Here is a 16,685-nt window from a genome sequence, read left to right as displayed (position 1 = left end):
GGTACTATGGTGAGCATGAAACTCATGCTGCTTGCTAGACTGTGAGTTAATAAAAATTCTTTGTATGTGACCCAGGATCTCAGTCTTCTGCTAGTATCCATAAAACAGTAGCAGGCTAACTTGTAAGGGAAGTTGTAACACCCTTCATAATTCTTGATCTTCTTAGCAATTCTCATAGCTTCCAAATAGTTTTGGAATCTACATTCTAGAAGATAAGCAGATAAAGAAAAATCACAAAACATCCAAGAATATTGGCTAAAAATTTTTTTAAAATTTTTAAACAACTTGGAACAAACAGCCCATTTAAGAGAAGAAAACTACAAAAAATGTATTAGTAATATCCTCAGGGAATAAGAGAAGATATTATATCCATTAAAAAGAACAGATGTCATATTTTTAAAAGAAATATTAGGAAAACAAAAGGGACCTATTACAACTTTAAGTGAAAAACTTAAGAGTTTGAAAATAAAATCAAGAAAATATCCTGTAAAATAACATGATACTATACATAGAGAGAAAAACCTAAAGACACCACTAAAAAACTATTAGAACTAGTAAATGAATTCAGTAAAGTTGCATGATACAAAATCAATACATGGAAATCTGTCGCATTTCTATACACTAACAACAAACTAGCAGAAAGAGAAATTAAGAAAATAATTACATTCACAATTGCATCAAGAGGAATAAAATACCTAGGAATTAACCTAACCAAGGAGGTAAAAGACCTACACTCTGAAAACTATAAGACACTGATGAAAGAAATTGAAAAAGACACAAATAAATGGAAATCTATCCCATGCTCATGGATAGGAAGAATTAATATTGTCAAAATGGACATCCTACCCAAAGAAACTTACAGATTCTATGTAATCCCTATCAAAAGACCAATGACATTTTTCAATGAACTAGAGCAAACAATCCTAAAATGTATATGGAACCACAAAAGACCCTCAATAGCTAAAGAAATTTTGAGAAAAAAGCTACAGTAATCAAAACAGTATGGTACTGGCACAAGAATACACCCATAGATCAATGGAACAGAATAGAGCCTAGAATTAAACCCATGCAAAGATGGTCAATTATACATGATAAAGAAGGCATGAAATATACAATGGGGAAAAGACAGTCTTTTCAATAAATGGTATTGGGAAAACTGGACAGCTACATGCAAGAGAATGAAACTGGATTACTGTGTAACTCCATACACAAAAGGAAACTTGAAATGGATTAAAGACCTAAATATAAGACAAGAACCCATAAAAATCTTAGGAGAAAACAGGCAAAAATCTCTTGAACAAAAACATGATCAATTTTTTTCTGGATACATCTCCCCAGGCAAGGGAAACACAAACAAAAATAAACAAGTGGGACTACATCAAACTAAAAAGTTTCTGTAAAGCAAAGCACACTATCAACAAAAAGAAAAATATGGAAGAACATACATGACTTACCCAATAAGGGATTAACATCCGAACATATAAAGAACTCATATGCCTCAACACCAAAAAAATATATAACCCAATTAAAAAATGGACAGAGAACCTGACAGACATTTTTCCAAAGAAATCCAGATGGCCAACAGGCACATAAAAAGATCCTCCACATTGCTAATCATCAGGGAGATGCAAATCAAAACCACCTTGAGATATCACCTCACACCAGTTAGAACGGCCACTATCTAAAAGACAAGAAATAACACATGTTGGCGAGGATGTAGAGAACATGTATACCCTCCTACACTGTTGGTAGGAATGTACATTGCTGCAGTGACAATGGAAAGCAGTATGGAGGTTCCTCAAAAAATATCCTACAAAGTGCAACACATAGACAAAAAGATGGAAAACAGGAAAGAAAATATTAGAATCTCAGTACATCATTATAACATGAGCCATCAAGTCAACCAACTCACTTCTCAATTTCCTGCTAAAAGAGAATAGACTTCCTTATTGCTTAAGCTAATATAAGTTGAATTTTCTTTACTTGTAGTCAAATTCATCCTAGGGAGACCTTGGGAACCAGTGTGCCTTGGAAAAGAATAAACTGCCTTGTGGTCACAGCAGGAGATAAAAATGGAAGCAGTGCCCTTCCTGAATAAAGTCCTCGCCCCAAACTTGCTCATTTTCCATAATTAAGATGCAAATATTGGAGATACTGTCAGATCTGCTATTTCCCTTTAGCAAATAACTGTATGTCTCACACTGCTTCCCACTCCTGATTTTCTGGTACATGTATATGAATGTCACCCTAAGGAGAATGGCTATTCTGTGAGCTTTCTGGAAACATGAAAGGTTGCATTGTCAAACAAATGTAAGTTGTGCTGCTTTGGTAATGGAAGTAGCTTTGCATATCAGGGTAACTTGTTGCCTTATATGCATTAGCATGTAGGAGCACCCAAAATATTGTCAATGATCCCACAAGAAACCTTTTATATTGCCTTAAAAGTCAATTCCTTCAGAACCAGTAAAAAGAGTGTGGAGTTCCTGACTGCCTAGAAGCCAATGTCTTCCCAGAGCCCATGGCCTGAAATCTCTGAGTGACATTTAGAAGGACATTTGCATCGCCTTTCAGAGAAAAGGGAAGCCCGTCCTGAGAACAGTCAGTGCACTAAGGAAAAATTCATTCTTCACTTTGCTTACTTTATAGATACGAACATGTTCCACTTCCTCACTGAAAGCTTTAAAGTCACTATCATAATGCAGCTGAAAACTACAAGTTCTTTTGGAAGCACCGCTCTTCAGAAAAATAAGGATCCAAAGTGACATGTCTTAAAACGTTTTGCAGACAATCTGGGAGTACCTAGATACACTGCAGGATGCATTGGAAGGCTAATTATGCTTAGATAACCTTAAATTGAAGCAAGGATTCATCATTCTTTCTGCGCTGGCAAAGACAACGTGGATGATGCAGATCTCACCTCAAAGATGACCTCATTGACTTGAATACAAATGAAATTATGTGACATTAATTCAACTTGAAGAACCTTTGAGAAGTCTGATGTTTCTTGATATAAACTCACCCTCCTCCTGCAAAATTAGCTGTAGTATCTCTAATTTCATTTGCTACTTCATACCCTTGGAGTGAGAGATTTGGGTGCTAAGATTTAATCAAATTGAAGTCAACTAGATCTCAAAGATGAGCTGCACATTCCCAGGCCACTCCAAAGTTTCAGCTTCTTACTCAATCCAAACTATAAGCGCTCTCTCATCAAAATTCACTTTTGAATAAAACTGAAGTCCATTTTTATTTTAGTTAACAAATCTGAATTATTTCAATTTTTCCAGACATTACCATTAAAGTTTGCACACATTCACACAAAACCAAAAAACAGATATAATTCATTGGAATTATGATTTTTATATCCTGTTCCTGTGGAGTAATAAATTTCTAGTGTAATAAAATAAACTGCTTGAAAATGTTTAGTTTATATATGCATTTTGTGGAGAAGTGGTAATTTATAGCTTTATTTAGATTTTCCAAGATTTCTTTGTCCCCTAAAATTGTTAATAGGTAGAAACGCTAAAAACTACTGTTCTACACTATGAAACAGTCCTCTAAAATACTATGTAACTACCATGTCAAGTCATAGGTCGTTTCTAACATGGATTTAATCCAATGTTGTGTTGAAAACTAGTAGTTAAATTTTCAAATGTGATATGATCCTAGCCCTAAAAACTCGGTCAAGAAGTTCCTATAAAATTGAAATTATCCTTTCAAGTTCAATTCATTAAAAGCCCACTTAAGAGACACAACTAAGTGCAATGCAGTAACCTGGATTGGATCCTAAACCAGCAAGAGTGCCTTAATGGAGAAAATGGTGAAATCCAAACAAAGCATGGCATTTAGTTACTGGCAATATATCAATATTGGTTCTTAGTTTTGAAAAATACCCACTGGAAATGTAATGTGACAATGGGGAAACTGGGTGAAGGGTATACAGGGATTGAATATTTATTATACCTTTTGTATTATCTTTGCAACTTTTCTGTAAATAGAAAATATATTCAAAATACAAAGCTGATTTTTTTTAAAGTCTACTGAAAAATTTGAACATGCCTTGATCACACATTCAAAATATTCATGGAGTATACTGGCACATACTGGTCTCTGTGCTGGGCACACAGTACCAAACAAAACAAACCCATCCCTTCCCTTAGGGAGCTAAGAGACTAGTGGACAAGAAGGACATTAAATAGTCACAAATAATCAACAGAAACTGTAATCACAGTTTGTAGTTAAGTGCTATAAAGGAAAAGTACATGAGATCAGAGAGGTGCAAACCTGGAGAGGCCTCTCTGAGGCAGTGGACTTATGAAACCTGAGGGATGGCGAGGGGACTGCCAAGGAATAGCACCCAGAAGGGGGAAGAGCTTGTCTGCCCTCTGAGAGGAAGGAAAGAGCCTGTAGCACATGCCAGGATGCCCAAAGCATAAGAGAGGGCATGGAGGAGGGAGGCCATCTGAAAAACCCAGCCACATAGGACCTTGTAGGCTGGGTTTAGGGTTTTAAAGTTTTCTGATGAGATATAGGAAACCACTAAAGACTTTAACCAGAAGCATGGCATGATCCAATTAATGCTTTTTAAAGATCATGAATGGCTGCTACATGGATGTGACCTAAAAAGGAATAAGAAAAGAAGCTCTCACTTCAGGTGTGAAAAATTTTTGTTTTAATGTTGGAGAAATAAAAAGTTCTCAACTTCTAAATAAATTTATTCTAAAAGCCCCCTGAGAAATAATAACACCATTTTAGTTGTGTGTATTGCTGCTTTAAACCTGCCACCACAACTTCAACAGGGAAGATGGCACTCCAAATGGCTCCCAGCCCACTTGATCTGGAACTTTCCTCTAGAATGTCTATGATTAAACATAGGTATCAATAAAAAAAAACAGGCTAGTTATGGAAGTCACATGACTTGGAGTTTAGCAAGTTATCAACAGAAAAACCTGCAGGCTCTAACACCTTTAGGTTTCACAAGGGATAAATAAGTCTTAGTACATCTAGTTTTTAGGACCATAAAACCATTACTGACACCTCAATAGTGCCATCTTGGCATTAGCCCAGGACTAACTATAGAAAATCTCTGGCTGCAGGATAGTGTAATTTTCAATCCCTGTTTAAAATATACAGTGTTAAATGTCACCCTCACTTCTATACCTTGAATCTGAAGGAACTGGTGTGCTGCCCTATCTGACCTAGAAAAGGAAACACGTCTTCCAAACTTGATGTAACCAGTAGCACTTCAATAAACTTAACAAACAATCTGCAGTACTGGTGTGGTACTTTTAAACAGAACTCCTTAGGGACTCATACTCTAAACAGACACTTGGATCTTTCTCAGTTTGTAGGACTACAGTATCTATAACTTCACAAACATTATCTAGATACACTCTAAGGGCTAGCATGACCAGAAGAAAGAAAAGACTGGATTTTGACTAAAGTCTATGATAAGATATGAAAAACTTTTTATGCAAAGCTTTGTGAACCAAATAGCTGTTAAGTTGACTGTCCAACCAGTTGCTCCTTTTCTCTGGAAACTGCCCCTTCCCAGACAATCGACAAGGTTACAGGAGTGAGCCTTTGGCAGCCAGGATTGTACAGCTTGGCCCTCCCCCGAACCACCACAGTCAATGGATCAAGAGTGTGCACTTGCCACAAATTGAGCCAAAAAGTCCCTTTCCCTGGAATCTGGATTTAGAAGTAAGAAATTCTTGCTCAATCTGTCTGCTCCCTTGAATAGAGGACATGTAAATACTGGAACTGCTGGTAGAGGCTATTTTCAACCATTTGAACAAGGAAATTGAGAAAACAAGCCTGTAGCAAGAGACAAGAATGGAGAACATGTGCCAGAAAAAAGATGAAAAGAAGAGATAGATGGCTGTTTTCCCCACAACGTTCCTTATCCTACCTTACCCCTGCCTTAAAATTCATGGAGCCTGTCAGTATCCTTTCGATCACTTCCATTTTTGTTTAAGCCACTTCAAGTAGAATCCTGTGACTAGAAACCAAACAAGCTCTCACTAACACTCTAGGTCTCTCCATTTTATACAGTCTCGATAACTGAGAACCAGCTTGCCTGAACTCTTTAAGCCAAGATCTCTGAAAAGAGAATCTAATTTCAACTCTCAAAGCAGATAAGTGCAAAAAAATGAAAAATGTTTATCCTAAAATGTTAAGTAGAAAAAAGTCAGGGCACAAAATCGCATATATTTCCAGAATAACGACTACACTGTAGTTTTTGATTGTCAATAAATCAAGCAGTGAAGCCCTATGTGCATTAGGAAGGTTAGAAGGAAATTAACCAAAATAACAGCAGTTGTGTTAGGGTGACAAGATTATTGTCCTTTTCCTCTATATTCCTCTGTGCCTGTAAGTAGTTAAATACTTCATAACTTTAAAAAGTGATAACTCTAAACACTATGTAGAAATAGGTAAATGTTTTTATAGCAAAACGATGTGTTTTTAAAAGAAGAATATGAAATACCCTGTTACGTTTGCCGCTATGTAAGTAGTCCAAAGAGGAACTGCCCCTTTTGACTCCACATATAAAATGAACAATGCAACTTCCAACAGACTGATCCCAAATTAATCCTTAGCTTTCACTTCCTCACCACCTATTCGCCCTTCCAATCCCATGTAGCTCTTCCCACCCCAGCCCATGCTACATGTCTTTAGCTGGGATTCCACCCTTTCCCTCCCTCATTCCTCCCCTTGCCCCTCCCCACCCACCCCTGCAGGCCCATGTATTTTGTCTGGTGTGTCTGCATCTCCAGACATGCAGACCCGTAGACCCTAGATTTGTCTTCTTTCTTTTGGATCAGCCCATTGAGACTAGCCTCATCACAAATGGCCTCCAGCCCATTTTAACTGTCCATTGGGGCAATCTAGGTAAGACTGCACTTTCTGCTATAGCACCAGGCAAGCCAGAGTGGAAGGCAGCATCCAAAAAATAAAAGCCATTATGAACTTGGATAATTTGTACATTTAACATTGCTGAAACACAATTTTTAATAACAATTCAAACTACAACATTGGATACTAATAAAAAAATAGTAAACCATTTATTTACAAGGAGAATGTGAGCAACACTCTTTGAAATCATGAAGCTGTTTCTATTGTTTTCCTTATAACAGCTTCCATACATTGAACTGGGCATTATGACAGACATTCTACATACATTATCTTATATTATCTTCCCAATGACATGTACAACTATTATTATTCCAGATTTACACACACAAAATTGTTGATCTGAGGTTGTTACTTATGCAAGTTTAAAAGGTAGCAAGTAACACAGCAGGATCTTGTGGTATTTGCATTAGATCTCAGAGCCTCAAACAGGCCTAGTTAGGCCTAAAATAACATATATCTGCATCTACTGCTGCACCCACATGCTAGCTCTTAGTAGTAGTAGTATTTTATAATACAAATATCCAGCTTATATGTAAACTTTTACTTTAAATGAAAAATCCATATCAGAACAAACAATGTAGAAATTACACCCTTTCCAACGTGAATGATATATGATATTCAGTATCAATATAGCTCTTAAGCATTATAGTTAAAAACAATGTTACAAAGACTCTCAATACTACCCCTCAATGGTAATTATAACTGTTTACAGAACACTACCACTCATATACAAAGAAGCATAAAGCTTATTATCAAGGTATAAACAGAATAGGAACTGAGAGAAGTTTTTTTTAATTTTGCTATCATTAATGTAAAATTACATGAACAACATTATGGTTACTAGATTCCCCCTATTATCAAGTCCCCATCACATACCCCATTACAGTCACTGTCCATCAGCATAGTAAGATGCTATAGAATCACTACTTGTCTTCTCTGTGTTATACTGCCTTCCCTGTGTCCCTCTCCCACACATTATGCATGCTAATCGTAATGCCCCTTTTTTCCCCCTTATCCCTCCCTTCCCACCCATCCTTCCCAATCCCTTTCCCTTTGGTAACTTTTAGTCCATTCTTGGGGTCTGTGAGTCTGCTGCTGTTTTGTTCCTTCAGTTTTTGCTTTGCTCTTATACTCTACAGATGAGTGAAATCATGGAACTGGGAGAAGTATTTATTTCATTCATTACACAAGTAAGAGACAACATCATAATTTACTCCACTTAGAGTGTCTAAGTGTTATATTAATATTGTATCCTGAAGACCAGTAGTAACTATTTCCAAAGGGAGGGAAGAACCACATTTTACTTCTTATAATTCTAGTAACTTTATACTACACTGCATTACAAAAAAAAAAAAGAAGAAGCCTTTTCTCCCACATTTAAGTCAGAAAACATTATGAAGGAAATAAGAAGGATGCAAAACCACAAGGGTGAAGTGATCATAAAATACTATTTGGTGTTTTCTCACTCTGAATAGGCACATCTGGTTCATTCACAGCTAGTGAATTTTTTCTTTCTCTCCAATCACTACCAGCATAGACTTTTTTTTTCTGTGTGAAAATTATTAACTTTCTTCCAAGAAAAGTATATTCATTCATTCATTAGTACAATAAAATTTAGTGACCACCCAGAATATACTAGACACTCTGCCTAAGAGGAAAATAAATAAATAAAGATAAGTCCCTGCCCTCTCCAAGCTCTGTGGGTGAGACTGTCTTGTGTGAAGTAAACAGCCTCAAATAGTGTGCTAAATGATGGAGCAGAGGTGAGCACACAGTATTACAGGAGCACAGAGGGAGGATTCACCCAGCCTGAGGCGATCAAGAAGCTTTACAGAGGACAGGGCATTTACACTCAGCCTTTAAAGATAAACAGACACTTTCCACAGAGTGATGAAGGAGACATAGGGAAAGGAGCTATTAAGGCCATAGTATAAAAAGGCACTGAGAAGCAAGGAGCAAGGGGACAGTAATGTTATTAACACAATGAGTTGCTTGAGGAAACTAAGACCAGGGTTTGTAGAGGCCATGTGGGATATGAAATTAAAAAGAAAATTGGACTAAAAATCCAACAATTTAAGTAGATTAAGGTGCTTGACTATATGGAAGATTATGCATATGTTAAAGTTATTAAATATATAGAGACCAATGAGAGAAACACTCAGTATGAAATAAAAAGCATTTGCATGTGCCTATGGATGTAAAAAAGACCAAAAGGTTAGTGTTAACCAAATGTTAATGCTAAGCACCTCTGGGTGGTGGAATTATGAGAAATTTTGTTTTAATCTCTCTTTGCTTCTCTGCCTTCCAGATTTTCTGCATTAAGCATGCATTGGTTAAGCAATTAGGAAGGAAAATGTGTACAAAAATAGAACAATGTAAGCTGGGCTCAGATTGTGGCATGCTAAGGAGTCTGGACATAATTCCACAGAAAATGAAGATACATGCCAGGCATTTGATCAGTGTTATAAAATGAACAGATTTGCATTTTAGTGAATTAAATGTTGTTAAGATGCACACACTGGATTAGAAGGGGTTGAGGCTGGGTGAAAGATGTGATGGAAAGAACTAAGGGAGTGACAGTAGGGGTGGAAAGCACCTATTGGGGTAGAATAGATAGGATTTGTAAATTAATACAGGGTAAGGGGAAAGAGCAGAGTTTGAGGAGAACTTCAGATTTCTGCGCCGTTGTTTACATACAGACATTGGAAGCTAACAAGCATAAGAAGAAAAAGTCCCATTGTAAGGACCAGATGATTAATTTAGTTTTGTGTGTGACATGACTGGAGGATATCCAGGTAGAAGCGAACCCTAGTAGGAAGTTTGAGATACGGATCTGGGCTCAGAAAAAGTCAACCTAGATACACAGACACATAGAATATGGTGAAGTGAAGGGATTGAATGAGTTGCTTGGGAAAAGTGGAGTGAGAAGAGAAGCTAAGGCTGAACCTCAGGAAATGCTAAGTCATAGTAGTGCCAGAGAAGTCAGGCAGCCGGAAGAGCTGGGAGTTGGTAGAGTTTTTTTTGGAGACAGGATGGTCAGTGCTGGGATCAGAACAAGGGGGAGAAGTTTTACTATAAATTTGCAGTCACCAATAAAAAACAACCACAGAACTTGATCACTATGGGACATAGGAAAAAAAAAGGCCAATAAGTACAAATGGAATAGCACAAAGAGAAGCAACTGGCCACCACCTGAGATGGCAGGTGAGACAAAGAGAGGCAAAGTAAACGTACTAGATTCTTCCGTGGAAGGTGGGACTTCTCTGAAAGATATCAAAGCTGATGTACTGCATGGCTGTTCTGAGACAGTGACTTCTATCCTCTTTTTCAAGGACAAGAGAACTGATGCTTATAGAGAAGTGTCCCAGGTCTCAGAGCCAGTTCCTGGCAGAATCCATTTCCAAACACTAGGCCTTAATTCACTACACACCGCCATAACTTTCTCTTGATACAAACACAAAAAGAAGGCTTATCCCAAATATATTGATTATGGAATATAGTAAAACAGAAATTGAATTATTCTTTGACTTGATTTATGGAAATGAATAACATCTTACAGCATACAACCCTCTCTCTGACCACCACCTCTTGCCTTCCTGCTAACTTCCACTAGATTTTGATCCTACTGAGATTTCCAATTCATTGATCCTACCATATTTTTCATTCTCCCTAATCATCTTGATTTCCTCTCTTCTCTACTTACCAGCTTTAATGCTATGGTCAATTATTACAGTAATACCTTCCTTGCAAACATTCACAACCCCCTGGCCCCTATTATCTTATTGTACCCATTGGATAATCTGCAACTCTTGTTAAATCCTTCCCTTCATTTGTTCCATGCCTCCACTGTTTCAATGACTACAAAAGCCTACTGACTGGTCTCACTTTAAATTTGTGACCAGAAACTTTAAGTGGGCCCTTTCAGGCAGCCAGACAGCCTTACTGTACTTCTCCAGTCTGTTCACTCTACCTGTTTAACTTTTTATACCTGTGGTCTCCTTGGACCCCTAACACTTCCTCTCCCATCCTCACTCTCTGTTCATGTCCTTGCTTTCTATTTGGACAAAACTAAAGCAACCAGAAGTCAACCTCAACAAACTCCCACCATCTCAGTTATCCACCTTCCAGATCATACACACAGAGTGCATCCACACACTATGCCCTGTATCCACAAAAATGTCCTTTCTCTTGTGCACTAGATTCTCTCCCCTATCTTTCCAAAATCACTAATTTTTCTTTCTCTATGGAATCATTCTCAAGTGCATGCAAACATGCTGTCATTTTTCCCATCCTTAACAAAAACTTTCTTAGCCCTATGATCCCCATGTCCCCTGCTCCCTTTTGCACAAAATCCTTGAAGAACTATCTGTACTCACGTTTCTAATTCCTCTCTCTAATTCTCTCATACTACACATTCTAGTCCATTTTATCCTGCCTTCTCTGCTCTTGTCAAAGTCACCAGTGAACCCTGTCAAAAACTCAGTGATCAGTTAGTTACCAGTCTACATTTTACCTGGCCTTTCAGCAGCACTGGACTCAGCTAATCTCTTCCCCTTGAAATACCTCCCTGGCTTCCAGGGTATCACAGGCTCCCAGTTTGTCCTCTACCTTCCTGGTTGCTCCTTCTTGGTCTCCCTTGGTGGTTTCTCCTTTCTCCCTGTCCTCTTAATGTCTAAGTGCCCCAGGGTGAGCCCTTATTCCTGTTGTCTTCTCTACACACATTCACTCTTTGGAGACCTCATCAGTCTTAGACTTTAAGTCTTTAAATATCATCCAAATGCTGAAAAATCTCCAATTTTTATCTCCAGTCAGGTTTCTCTAAGTTCCAGGCTTACTGTCCATCTCCAGTTACATTTAACATTTCCAAAATAGTATCCCTGTCCCCTGAAAGCTTCTCTGCCTTGAGGCCTTCCACACTTCAGCCATCAGCATCTCAAACTTGGTCAAACCAGAAAATGTGGGATCATATTTCACTCCTCTCTCTCTTGCAGATACTATATCAGATCCATCATGAAACCTTGTTGGTTCTAATATCAGATATATCCAGAATCTGACCACCTCTTACCACCTCTACTGCTACTCCTTTGGTTTAAGCCATCATCACCTCTTGCCTAGATTATTGTAATAACATACTAAGTAGTCTCTCTGCTTCCACCTCTGCCCAAATAGAGCAGTCAGATACTTTTGAAAGGTAAGTCAAGTTACATCACTGCTCTGTCAAAAGCCTATGAAGGCTCCCCAGCCAAAGCACTCAAAATGGCCTGTGAGCCCCTGCATCCACAGGGACCTCATCTCCACACACCCTCCCAATTATTAACCCCCCTTCAGCTATGCTGGCCTCCTTGCTATGCCAGCGTGCTCCACCTCAGAGCCTTGCACTGGCTGTTTCCTCCACCTGTAATGTCTTCTCCTCCCATCTTTCAAGTCTTCTTTTAGTTTGAGCTCCTCTGTGAAGCCTTACCTGACCACCCTATTTAAAACTGCCACAATCTCTAACCCCCTCAGAATTGTTTATCCTTTTTACTCTGTTGTGGTTTTTTAAAAGCATCTGTCATCACCAGAAATATACTGCTTTACTTTTTTTTATTTCTTATTGTCTGTAGACTATAACTTAGTCTTCAGACCGGCAAATACTTTCATCTGTTTTGTTCATTAACACATTCCTGGCATATAGGAGGTGGCCAATTAATACTTGTTGAGTAAATGAATCTATTTCCTCTATCAGACCATAAGTAACATGAGGCCAGACAAATGCTTTAATCATCTCTGTACCCTGATTTTATACATACATATTTATAAAATATAACAAATATATATATTTATAAAATATTTATAAAGGGTATATATTTTTAAATATATACACACCATTACTTTTTTGTACCAGCCTGACTACTAGAATTTGTGCTGGACAGAGTGCTCATCTTCCTGTCTGGCAGTGATGCCAGCAGGATGCAGTAACACAAAGGCTGATTACTAATGTATTTCTTGCAGGCAAGCCCCTACCTACCTCTAAAAACCAAAATGGCATAGCTATCGAGAGATCATCCCTTCCTTAAGGCCTTACACATGACCAGTCAGAAAACAAGAAAGTCCCTTGCCTTCAATAATAGCATATATTCTTCTGCATAGTCTTTTCCTAGACATATCCCTGCAGACTTACCCCAAGCTGTTGCTCATTCCTGGTAACAGCTGAATCAATTGACCATATTGTACTGGTTTGCTTCAGTGTGTTTGTTTACTAGTTGAAGCCTGCATTAAGGACAGGATTATTTCATGGAGCTTGGTTGCTTGGCCCTCTTCCAGTTCTCTCCTCTCCTAGGCTCTTACTGTGCAAAATGGCAATCTCTTTCTACCTCTAAAAGCATGGACAACCAGAAAGATATTTGACTGTCACATAGTTCTCTGTCCTTGTGAGATTCTCTGCTTTCACTGTTTGAATTCCTTGGTCTGAAGTTAAGGAAGTGCACATCACAAGTAACTGTGCCAAATGTATCTTTATCCCTTTTAGCTTCAGTTGCTGTCTTGGCCAATGCTCTTGCCTCTTTTTGTCTTACTGCAAATGAAACATGTGCAGCTATTTGAACAAGTATGAAAAGACAATATGAACATATCTTTAACTAAAATGTCACTTTGCCAATATTCCTTTTTAGGTTTTTTTCCTTAACTAAAGTTCCATTACTATAAAAATTATAATAGTAAACTACCCTGAGTCTTGTAATTTCACAGACAACTTCTACATTCTCTAAGCAACCAAACTCCCATGGTTCCTAATTAAAATATTCAAGGATGAAATCCAAATAATTTCCACATGTTATGCTAGTTCCTTTGCTTAAGTTTCTAGGGTTAAAAAAGAAACCTTTTGACAACAGGAAAAAGAAAAGTTTTTGAGCCTATAGTACAAAGACTTCAAACTGCATTCCACAGTGTGTTATTTTCTTTCCAGAAAATTTTAACACTATATAATTACTTTTGTATGGAAAATGAATAATGTAAGCCTCTAATGCTAAAAACAGCTAGACAGAAACCATCCAAATCAGACAGGCCTTTCCTGAAACCAAATGAAATATTAAACTACAGAATATCTGTGTAAGAGCAGACCATGGAACAAAGCTCTTGAATTATTATTAAATAGGGAACATAGTGGGGGAGAAAGTTACATGAAAAAAGGTCTTTTCTCCTCCGTGCGTCAGGGTTTGTCTGATTCAGAGAAATTGTAACATTGTACCCCAAAATGTCACAGGAAAATACCAATCAGCAATGCATCTAGGAGCTTCTAAGACTTCTGGTTAAAAATAAAAGCAAAAACATCAATTAAGCCCCATCTATTGCGACAGAAATGCTCTGATATAGAAAAAGCGAAATCCGACCTGCATGGGAATTAAGCCGCAGCTACTCCCCCAATTCAGAGAAAACCGAGCTCCACTTCTGTCGCTGGCAGAACTAATCCCAGCAAATGTAGCCGGTTGGGCTTGTGTGTTGGGGGAGGGAACAGAGTAGACTGCACCTCATCGCCCTCCCGGCAAAACTGCTCCCGAAACGTGAAAGCATCCGCGCCGCATGACCTCGCTTAGCCGGGAGAAGCCGGTATTGAACAGAAAAGCCTGCTCAGCCCCGGAGGTAGTCACGACGGGCGGCGGGCAGCGGGGGTGCCTGGCCCTGTCGCGCCTCTCCCTCCCATACACCCTACCCCCAGGCGTTTGTGCGGGTCTCTGGCCCCGAGCTCCGGGACTCGTAGACCTGAGCAGGTTCCCTCTCTCTACTGAGGACGGAGAACCTCCCAGACGTTTTGACAGGAGTAATTCCCGCGCTGGCAACATCTCAACAGTCCGGAGTGAACAAGCTGACCCAGCCGGCGCCGGGACCCAGGTCTGGGTGGGTTGCCCCCTCCAGCCCCACCCCCGAGCCTACAAGCCTGCGTGCCCAGCGCCCAGCCAGCAGCCTGGCACCCAGTAGGGATTTTGAGGGAGTGCGGCTCCACAGGCTGACTTTCCGCTAAGCAAACAGCCATGTTAGCCTCCTCCGGTCGTAAATAAGCCAGATGTGAGACGGCCACGATCACAAGGAGCGCTCCCCGGGTCCGCTCTGCGCTTTTGCCCCCAAATCTGCGACTGTTTCCAAACTCCCAGATGCAAGCTGCCCGGGTCCCCGTTCCTTCTCATGGTTCAGCACCTAGGACAGCGGACATACTTTTGGCCCGGGTAGCCCCGCCGCCGAGAGAGTGGCGTTAGCGGCGCAGGCAGGGCTGCAGGTGTCCGGACCGCGCACCTCCCGCATCCCACCCTTTCGGCGCCAAGAGCAAGGCAGCCCCGCGGCGTCTTACTTTTCTGGCTGGAGTAACCCGGATAATAGCCATAGTAGCCGGTGATCCGCAGGATGCGGTCCTCGATGGTGGCCACCCCGTTGGGGGCCGCCTTGACATCCATAGAGAGGGCGGGGCGGTAACCCCGGGAGCTCCGGGGCGGAGAGCGCAGCCTGGGGCTCGGGGGCTGAAGCAGGTGCCGCCGCCGCCGCCACCGGTGCGGATGTTGCAGCTCGTGCTCCCGCGCCCGGGCTCTGACTCCACCGCCCCGCGCAGCACCGGCTCCGCATCACAGCGGCGGCGGCGGCGGCGGCGGAGCGGCCCCCACTCGGGCCGGCCTCTCCGTCAGCCTGGCAGCTCTCCCGCCCGCCACCGGAGCACTGCTGCCCGAACAGCGCCCCCTCACCTCCGACGCCCGCCGCGGCCGAGAGCCGAGAGCTGGTGTGGGCGCCCCACCTGGCCGCCGACTCCTCTCATTAACCCCTTCCCCGAGGAGCAGACATCCTCCACCACAACCTGACAGAGGGATGTTCGCTCCGCGCGCATGGGAGAAGCGAAGGCGAGATGGTGGCAGGGGCTCAGGGAGGAGGGCTGGGGTTGGAAGAGATCCAAACGGAACCAAGGGCTGTTAATGTGAGAGGTGAACACTCGCTAAAGGAGGTGACACCGGAGGCCGCCCCGGGGGCTTGGTCCATGCTTGGCGTCTACAACACCTGGAGTCTGCTGATCCGCCAGCGTTCCCAGGCGTTAATCAGTTCTCACAACTTGCCCAGACAACGCGAAGTCCTTTTTAAGAAATGAAAAGAAAAATGAGGCCCCTGCAGGTGGTACGTGGAGTGATTATCCAGGCATTGTGGACACAAAGACTGAGTGATCAAGCCCTCTAATCTTGCAGACCACGTCCGGCCCCTCCATCCGCCCAGTGAACACACCAAAGGCTTGGGAGACGCAGCTGCACACAGCATGTTTATTTTACCAATTCTAAATGCTCTGAGGAGAAATGATTTTCTCCTTTACTGCCAAAAACATCAGGAGGGAAGCCTTTCAAGCTGTAAATATCTGGACGCGTGAAAGTTTTAGCTACAGTCCAAAGACTTGGCATCTGAGTCTAGAATGTCCTGGAATGTGTGTGCTCAGTGAACACCCTCCCCTCACGTATGATTCTTCTGCTTCGGCAAGAGACCTACTGGGCTGGAGTCAAGATGCAATGGGGATGATTTCCTCTATTCATAGTTTACAGTCACAGCCTCCTGAAAAACAGGTGTTAAAGTTTCATCTCAGAAGCTAAAGGGGAGTGTGGGGGGTGGTCAGCTCATCAGCTTAGAGGTTATTATATTCACCTTACAATCGAAAGCCAGTTTAAGACATTCCTGCCAGATTTTACATTTATAAAGTTTAGGTGGGGGGGAGACAAAAACAAGCCAACGTCAGTGGCCCCTCAGAAACCTCTGATGAACCTGTCCCACCATTCTGC

General features: G+C 40.9%; 1 protein-coding gene across 1 annotated transcript in view; it reads right to left on the bottom strand.

The window, feature by feature from the left end:
* Positions 1-15,533, bottom strand: part of SLC35F4 (solute carrier family 35 member F4) — a 204,144-nt gene extending 188,611 nt beyond the window's left edge. The window contains exon 1 of the mRNA XM_036918803.2: positions 15,233-15,533. Within this exon, the coding sequence (XP_036774698.1) occupies positions 15,233-15,335 (103 nt within the window). The 5' untranslated portion in view covers positions 15,336-15,533. The remainder of the gene's footprint in view (positions 1-15,232) is intronic.
* Between the last annotated feature and the right edge of the window lie 1,152 nt (positions 15,534-16,685).

The sequence above is a fragment of the Manis pentadactyla genome, chromosome 11 (genome assembly GCF_030020395.1).
Source record: "Manis pentadactyla isolate mManPen7 chromosome 11, mManPen7.hap1, whole genome shotgun sequence".
In the NCBI taxonomy this organism is placed as follows: Eukaryota; Metazoa; Chordata; class Mammalia; order Pholidota; family Manidae; genus Manis; species Manis pentadactyla.
The sequence above is the reverse complement of the archived record's forward strand: the minus strand, read 5'-3'. Positions and strand labels throughout refer to the sequence as shown.